Here is a 9,264-nt window from a genome sequence, read left to right on the forward strand (position 1 = left end):
TTTTATTCAACTTTTGTTGCATTTAGTGTGCTTTTGCTGTGTTTTTCTACTTGCTGGAATTTCCATGAGTTGCAGTTCATTTGACCTCTCTGACCCACTGTAAATTTAGCTTTAGAGACTATAATTGTTTATGTATACATAAACACTTACAGCTGCCCTCTTACAAAAAACTTTAGAAGGCTGTAAAGATGTTAAAGTTGGGCCTTTTTAACATGGGGGTCTATGGGGGTTGACTCACTTTTGAAGCAAGCCTCAAGTGGCATTTGTGGTACTGCAGTTTTGGACTCTTCTGCTTTGAGTTCACTATAACTGGCTGGTTGATCAAGTCCAGTACAAGGAGGCAGGGGGATAACAATGTGCAGCTAATACATTCCTGAAGTGCCAAGAATTCATATTGATGGCGCCTCAAAGAATGTTCTTTTCAGCAGTTCAGGATGGGTGTCAGCCATCTTCTCCCAACTTCTCAAAAAAAAAAGGAAATCAAGGGGGGTACTGTGGCCATTTAATGACAAATGAAGAGCTCCCACTGTGTCCAGCTGTGACTTTCAAAAGCGTGGAGGAAGGTTTGGTGGATAACAGCTAAATCGCTGCTGAGTGACAAATCAAATGGTTGTTGCAGCTAAATCAAAAGACAGCGAGTTACAAAGTGCAGCCTGAGAATGCAAGTCCTGCCAAGAAGCCTTTTTCATCATTATGCTGCCCTCTACGGGTCTTCTTCCTCCAGCCTCCCTCTTTTCCACCCCCCCCCCCCCCCCCCACCCATCCCCAACACACACACACACATCATCATCACCCCTCCCCAACGCCACCAGCCCGCCTCCTCCACATTACCACAGCTTGCACCCCCCTTCTCTTCCCCTTCCTAAACCACCCCCCTTAAAGACTATTGCGCGCATTAAATTGCTTTTCATTTCCGTGCTGTGACAGTCTCTGAGATTGGGGGGGATTTATGCATTTTCACGACTTTCACTGTCATGCTATGGTAATTATTTCATAATACGTCCTTTGCTGCGGGGCACGGGCTGTTTGCACCAACCAACCGAGATCAAGTTCCACTAGTTGACAACGTTGGGTGGAAAGATGAAGCGCGCGCGTACATAGGATATCCTATGAGCAGGAGCAACAGAACTGCAGAAAACAGAAGAAGAAGAAGGAGAAGAGGAAAGGGGGGGATCGGATTCTCGCAGCCGAGGCGGCAACTGGAGGAACATTGATCTCCGGTCGATTTGGACGCACTGGCAATTGAAATAAAGAGACCTTGGGCAGATCTATACATAAACTGGTAGGAGCCGCACCGCTGGCAGCAGACAGGGGTGGGGGGGATTCGTGCCTCTCTCTGAGCCGCTTCCTTCGTCAGTGCGCATGGATGAAAGTCACAGTTAAAATGCATGCGGCAAGTCCTGTCTGATGTGGGATTACCGCGTTTTTATTCGCCCCCCTCGCCTCCCGACCATGTTCCAACTTTGGTTTTGGCTCTTTTTCCGAGATGACACTGCTAATTTCAGTCGGCGCTGGGAGAGCACCGGAGCCCGTTTCGCCGCGCTGGCTGTCACATCATCGGCGTGAATGAGAACGTTACCCGCGCTCGTCTATGCCTGGTTTATGGAGCTAAACACCGCGGAGACTTGACTTGATTTTTTTTCTTTCCTCTTTCTTTTCTTTTCTTTTCTTTTCCTCCTTTTTCTTTTCTTTTTTTTAACCATCCGGCTGAAGGGCGGACAGTGAAATCACGAAATCCATGTTTTCACTGAGGCTGGGGGGAAAAGACCGGACACAGCCGTGATTTTCGGCATGTTTTGGCGTTTACCGGAATCAGCACGGTAAGAAAACCCTGATTTCTTTTCTTTTCCCCCCCTTTCTTTTGGTTTAACTGCTTGTCTCAGCTGAGACGTTATGCCTTTTTAACGTATTCTTTTTTTATTGGGAGGAGGAGGGGTGAGTGTGTATCTGTGTGTGTGTGTGTGTGTGTGTGGAGGGGGGATCTCTCCGTGGTGCTGAAACCTGCTTCCACCCTCAGTCACATTACTGAAGTTGATCCCGGATTTAAAGATGCTTTTAAGAAAGGTGTCTGCGGCCGCTGTGTCAGTAACAAGCACAGAGCCCGCATTTCTGCGCTCCAGTTAGAGCATCCCGTTTTTTTAAAAAAAAGCCTGCTGCATCCGCACACGGATGCTCTGCAAAGACAAGGCGCGCTGATGCACTGGCGTTCCAAGTTATATCTCCATTATTTCCGTGAGCCTGGCTTTTAGAAACAAATATTTATTTATTTATTTATTTATTTATTTGAAATGGTGTTAAACTGAAATATTTCAAACATTTTGATTGACACCTCAGTGGTGGAGTAGGCTACCTGTGTGCGTGCGTTAAAATTGCGCTTATTTATTTTATTTTGATTTTTTGGGGGAGGGAGGGGGTGATTTATGGAGCGATGTGTGGGCTTTTTGTGCTCTTTTAAGGAACGCACACAGACCCAAATGTGTGCGTCTGCTGTGCACGCGCGCGTGTGTGTGCATGCGCTCGTCTGAGGCGGAGAGAGAGGGGGAGAGCGAAAGAGAGAGAGATCTGTAACCTTCTATATAGCAGATGCCATACATAATACTTGATTATAGAATTATTTACTCCACGTCAAAATGTAGTTTGGATCAGAGATCCTCCGCGAGATTTGCCTTTGATCAACTCCTCGCCTTTCTTTCTTTTCAATCTTTCTTTTCTTTTTTTTCCTCTTTTTTCCGCCCGTGGGCAGCAGCAGCAGAAGAAGGAGAAGAAGAAGAAGGGCTGCGACTGTCGCCTTGTAGGCTCATATTCACATTTTCTATGGCAGGCCGGATATATATATGTGTATCCATTTTTCTACAGAGATGAGGACTGTCTGCTTCTCCCTGTCGATTGGTATCAGGGAACCGGCATTTTATTTTTATTCGCATCGAGGACGGTTTTTAATCATAACACAGGAATAAACACCCCCCCTCCCCGTCTTTTATCCTCATGTTGTGGAGGTGGAGAGAAGGGATCCGACAGTTTCCCCAAGTCGTCGGGTATGGGGGGTGAGTGAGGTATCTTTGTAGTTCGGAGATAGGAGTTCATCCTCGAGGTTTTAATGTGAGTTTGAATCCTCAAAGGAAAATACAAACAAACAAACAAACATTTACACATACTAATAATAATAATAATAATAATAATAATAATAATAATAATAATAATAATATCAGAGACCGTAAATGCAACAATCACCCATCTCACAAGGAATGTGACTCGAGATTACCTGACAAGAAGTGTCGTTTGTCGTATTTCCACTGTCATCTGTTAACAAATACTCGAATCTCCGAGTCTGCAAACGGTGGATGGCGATAGCTTCTTCTTTTTCTTCTTCTTATTCTAACAAGATGGATTGGAATTCAGGCGAGCTATCAAAAAATGCGCAGTGGCCGTCCAATAGCGGATACTTGTGTTAATTTAAATACAACATTCTCTATGCATGCAGTTGTTAAACACGCAACTTGTTTTCTGCCACTTTCAAAATCAAAATGATGCCGACATAACACATCTGCATATTGGAAAAATATGTGTGCGTGTGTATGTGTGTGTGTGTGTGTGTGTGTGTGTGTGTGTATGTGTGTGATGAATACATCTAATGTTTGCTCGTTTAGGCTCTTCTGAGTGAGCAAATTTGCATTTCTGTAAATATTGCACCTGTGCCCATGCTGTATAAAACACAACTCGTCCTTTTCTCTCCCCTCCTTAGATGACACCTCATACTGGTACTGCACTTGAGTGAGCTGGGGCATCCTCTCCCAGGAAAAATGCATATCTGGATCCTAAAAATAATACTTCTGATTGCATCATCTCTGAGGCTGGTTGAGATGTATGACAATTATGGGGAGATCTGCCGAAACCTGTGCACGTGCGAGGAGAAGGAAGGGATCCTGACGGTGAGCTGCGAGAACCGGGGGATCATCAGGCTGACGGAGATCAGCCCTGTTCAGTACTCCATGTACCACCTCCTGCTCACAGGGAACCTCCTGAAGAAGCTGTCGGTCGATGATTTCATCAATTACACCGGGGTGACCATCCTGCACTTGGGGAACAATGATATCTCTGAGATAGAGTCGGGTGCCTTCAATGGACTCCAGGGATTAAAAAGGTTGCACCTGAATAACAACAAGATAGAAGTTCTGAGAGATGAAACCTTTAAAGGACTTGAGAGCTTGGAATACCTACAGATTGATTATAATTTCATCACAAACATAGAGTCCAACGCCCTGAGCAAACTACACCAACTAACAGTGATGATTCTGAACGACAACCTGCTCTCTGCCCTTCCTCCCAACATCTTCCGGAATGTCCCCCTTACGCACTTGGATCTGAGAGGGAACCGCTTAAAAATGTTCCCCTATATTGGCCTCCTAGAGCACATGGACAAAGTTGTGGAATTACAACTGGAGGAGAATCCGTGGAATTGCTCCTGCGAGCTCATTGCTCTGAAGGCTTGGCTGGAGAGTATAGCTTACACAGCTCTGGTGGGAGAAGTGGTGTGTGAGACGCCATTCAGGCTCCATGGAAGAGACCTGGATGAGGTGTCAAAGCAGGAACTCTGCCCAAGAAGACCCCTAGAAGACACAGTTAGGCCTGCGCCGCCTAGCAGCACTAATGGATACTACCAGACCACACCAGCCGCTGTCACAGCCTCTGCCACCTCCTCGGCTGTTTTAAGGTCTTCTTCCAGGCCTACCAAGGGCACACGGCAATTGAACAGAACCAGGTTAAAGCCCACCTCCCGAATACCAGGCGGCAATCCATACAACTATGGCCCCATTATTGCTTTTCAGACCAAATCTCCTGTGCCTTTGGACTGCCCCACTGCCTGCACATGTAATCTGCAGATATCTGAAATTGGGTTAAATGTCAACTGCCAAGAGAGAAAGATTGAAAGCATTTCTGACCTAAAACCCAAGCCATACAATCCTAAAAAAATGTATCTCACTGGAAATTACATCCCTGTGGTGCGGAGATCAGATTTTGTCGATGCCACTGGATTGGATTTGCTTCACCTGGGAAACAACAGGATAACTCTGATCCACGACCGGGCTTTTGGGGATTTAACCAACCTGCGTAGGCTGTATTTGAATGGTAATCTCATGGACAGGCTCACAGGAGAAATGTTTTTTGGTTTGCAGAACTTACAATATCTTTATTTAGAGTACAACAAAATCAAGGAGGTCGATGCGGGCACTTTCCGCTATCTCCCTAATCTGCAGCTGCTTTTCCTGAACAACAACCTCCTGAAAACTTTACCTGTGGGCATCTTTTCCAGCCTCTCCCTGTCTAGGCTTAATCTGCGTAACAACCATTTCCAAAACCTCCCCGTGAGTGGTGTTTTGGATCAGCTCAAGCTGCTGTTGCAGATAGATCTGTTTGAGAACCCCTGGGAATGCTCCTGCGACATAGTGGGGATGAAGATATGGCTCGAGCAGCTCAGTGCAGGCACTGTGGTTAATGAGGTCGTGTGCAAGACGCCAAAACGGCACACAGGAATGGACCTGCGTTCTGTCCCGTCAGAGCAGCTCTGCCCAGATTACTCCGAAGCCTATGTCTCGCCGACTCCACCTACGGAGGAGCCCATGGACGAACACGTTGTCACCACAGGTGCTACTCGGAGGTTGGAACCCCGTGGCAGCACCGTCCCCCTCTCCGTCCTTATCCTCAGCCTCCTGCTTGTTTTCATCATGTCTGTCTTTGTGGCTGCGGGGCTCTTTGTTGTGGTCATGAAAAAGCGTAAAAAGTCACAGAGTGACCGTACTAGCACTAACAACTCCGACGTCAGCTCTTTTAACCTGCAGTACAGCCTCTACAGCAACCGCTCTGGACCTAAAGTTAAGGCCCCGGCTGGTCATGTATATGAATATATCCCCCATCCAATGGGCCATATGTGCAAAAATCCCATTTACAGGTCAAGGGAGGGGAACACAGTGGAGGATTACCGTGACCTCCATGAGCTCAAGGTCACATACAGGAGTACCCCAGATGATGAGAGGGACAGTAGTACGATGAGGAGCCCTTCATACAGTGTTAGCACCATCGAGCCACGTGAAAACCCTTCCCCTGTGCAGGATGCAGACCATTTCTTCAGAGGGATCCTTGAACACGATAAGCAGTCACCCCACCAGTCCATCCCGTCAATCCCAGCTGGGGCCAATTTAGAGTACAAGTATACGGGGCCCGTGTCATACACGTACAACCCAAATTTTGATGTCAGACGTCAGTTCTTGCACCCGGAGAGAATAAGAGAAACAGTGCTCTATGGCACAGCACCCAGTACTGTTTATGTCGAGCCCAACAGGAATGAGTATTTGGAGCTAAAAGCTAAACTGCAGTCTGAGCCTGATTACCTCGAAGTTCTTGAGAAACAGACCACCTTTAGCCAGTTCTGAGCAACAGAGTCGTGAGCATAATGAAGCATTTTCTCTCTCGACCCTCCTTGAAACAGTGGCTCAGTTTCTAGGGTGCCTTGGCACAAATACAAACAAGCAAAAGAGAAAGAGTTGAAACGGGGTGTGCCGAACAATCTTATTCTTATTTCAGAAACATGACATTACAGGAATGGATACAGCTTTCTCGAGACATGGATGAACAAAATTGCTTAACTGATGATGCAAAATCTATTTTTCTATGGTGAAGATTGAATAACACACAAAAATGTAAGTGTACAGGTAAATCTTACCCAACTTCATTTTCAGGAATATAACCATACATAAGATATATTGTGAATCAGAAAAAGAGATGTTTATAAAAATCACACCTGGACATACAAGAAAAAACAAACAAACAACAAAAAAAACCCAACACATTGTACAGCAGATCATCAAAACTGTGTAGGACTATTTTCTGCTGTAGTCTGTAAGTAAGTATTTATTGATATAATCTGCCATGTCTTTTCAAAACTTTTGATTCTTCATCAGTATTACCTGTGTCATCATACTCCATCATCCTCCGGAAAAAGGCTTATGTTTCTAGTTTCATTTACTGTAGCTCTGCATTGTAAAAGTGGCTTTTCTTTCTTTCTTTTTTGTTTTTCTTTTCTTTTGTTTCTCGGAAAGTGGCACACCCCAATGTCCAAAACAGACTGCGTCATTTGAAGAAGATGAAAAAAAAAAAAGAAAAAAAGAAAAAAGAAGTGTCTTTGTATGCTTTCTGCACTTTTTGGAAATGGAAGGCAAGTTCGCCTTCATTGAGCTCTCATAAAGGAGATTATTATATTAAAAATGAATATGGCTATTCATTCTTAATATGTAGGATTGATATGTTATCAAAACGAAAATTCATAAATGATATTTGAAGTATTAATTATGTTGTGTAATACTGGCATTTTAATCAATGTAACACCTATTTTTATACGAGCATTGGCAAATTCTCTATTGATTATGGGTTTCTTTTGTTTTGATTGCTTTGCACTTATTGCACTATATTGACCAAACTATGTTATTGTCATCAAATAAACATGATGTCAGGTTCATATAATGTGCTTATGCGGAAACTGAAGGTGGAATGAGGCCATTTGGGTTTTTGGTTCAGCATGTGGGTTTTAGATGTGCAATCAAGAGAGTTTTCCCACAGCTAAAAGTTGTTTTATGCCATAATCAGTTAACAATATATCGGCTGACCAGATCAGACTATGGTGTGCACTCAGTCAAAGAAGATAAAGACCGTGTATACGTGCTCCACTTAAAGGGGAGATTGCGTCGTCAGTGAGAATTGAAATCAATGGGTATTAATCAATGACCATTATGTAAGGCTGGCCTTCTGCAATTATACCGCGACAACATAATCCACATTGTCGTCTGTCAATGGATGAGCAGGTGTTTTATATAAACATCATTTAACATCTTCGCAAAGTCAGCGGGTATGAAACATAAAGATGTGCTGGATTATGTTTTTGGTGTCAAAACGTAATAGGTTTGTTTGATATGCAAACAGTTTTGTAAGTCAAGAAGTTTAAAAATATAAGAAAACATGTTCAAAATCTGCTTTTTTTCTCCGGTCTTTCAAGTGCTTGTTTGTTAATTGACTTCTCACTTGACCCATTTAAATCCAATATGCAAAGTAGATCTATAAAAATGCAGAGGATGCACTGTGCCACCATTTTCAGTGTGCAGCAAGCGTCACCATTTAGGAATTCAGTGTTCCAGAACTGAGATGGGCACGGATCTTTCTGGAGAGGAATCAAAAGAATGGAAGCAGTGTGTGTGTGTGTCTGTCTGTGTGTGTCGGGGGAGGGGGGGTCTGTGCCACATCAGACACCTTAATGCGACACTTAATTCTGAACTCAAACGGAATAACTATGAATTTATATTATTTTAATCGACTTTTTCCCTGTAGAAAACGTCAATTTTACGGTATTTAACTGTACTGAGTTTTCTATGCGGTGCCAGCTGCCTTTTCTCAATGACAAAAAAGGGAAAAAATCCAATGCTCTGGGTCCTCTTCTTTTGTTGGAGCTTTTCATAGAAGCCCAGAATGAGAACAGAAGGCACCATTTGGGAGATGAGGAGTCCTGGAACTGAGTGTAACTGTGGATGTGTCATACATGTAGCAGGGGATGTGAATCATAGCCAAGAAGTGCGTGCGTTGCCCAGTATTAGTGGCCTATGGGATGTCGCAGTACTAACGATTTTTGACATTATTTATTTTTCTGATGCCAATGTTGAAAGAGGAAATCATTTATAGTTTACTGAGGTTCAACAAGGATCTGAGCAGTGCATTGACAAATTGTTTAAAATGCGGGCAGATGGCTCTTTTTCTTTTTATCTGTTTTATTATTATTATAATATTCATAGTATTGTATTTTTCAGGATGATTTGGCTACGGTCAAGTGAAAGAAGAAAAAAAACAAAACAAAAACGCTTTAGCACAATTACATAATCACTGAATCATGTATTCCAAATGGGCTTGTTAATACCATATGCGTGCATATGCACATCTCTCTAGTCCAAACTCCCAGTGTGGACGTTTATCACTCTGTCCCGGTGTAATTGGGGGATGGATGCACTGAGAATCCCACATCAGGAGGCTATATATATATATATATATATATATATATATATGCAGGAGGGGGGGGGGATGCATCAAGGAAGGACAAAGAGTTTATTATTATTATCCTTTCCCGGATTATTCAGTCTATAGCCTTCTATCAGGCTTCTATATAGTGCATTCAGCGGCTGTGGAAGTTTTCCAGCAATAATCCCTCACACAAACAGTACGATTTCTGCA

The 9,264-nt window shown here is 43.6% G+C and overlaps 1 protein-coding gene across 3 annotated transcripts; it reads left to right on the forward strand.

Moving 5' to 3' along the window:
• The first annotated feature begins 851 nt into the window (after window positions 1–851).
• Window positions 852–7,035, forward strand: slitrk5 (SLIT and NTRK like family member 5). 3 transcript variants are annotated; one of them, XM_085151398.1, is made up of 2 exons: window positions 852–1,820; window positions 3,743–7,035. In XM_085151398.1, exon 2 carries the CDS (start codon window positions 3,801–3,803, stop codon window positions 6,426–6,428), a length of 2,628 nt encoding a protein of 875 aa, XP_085007524.1. In that variant the 5' UTR covers window positions 852–1,820; window positions 3,743–3,800; the 3' UTR covers window positions 6,429–7,035. The 3 variants fall into 3 exon arrangements, with proteins under 3 accessions (XP_085007524.1, XP_085007525.1, XP_085007526.1); XM_085151399.1 differs by lacking the exon at window positions 852–1,820 and adding an exon at window positions 1,835–3,099; XM_085151400.1 differs by lacking the exon at window positions 852–1,820 and adding an exon at window positions 1,835–3,044.
• The last annotated feature ends 2,229 nt before the right edge of the window (window positions 7,036–9,264 follow it).

Source organism: Neolamprologus multifasciatus, chromosome 23, assembly GCF_963576455.1.
Source record: "Neolamprologus multifasciatus chromosome 23, fNeoMul1.2, whole genome shotgun sequence".
Classification (NCBI taxonomy): domain Eukaryota; kingdom Metazoa; phylum Chordata; class Actinopteri; order Cichliformes; family Cichlidae; genus Neolamprologus; species Neolamprologus multifasciatus.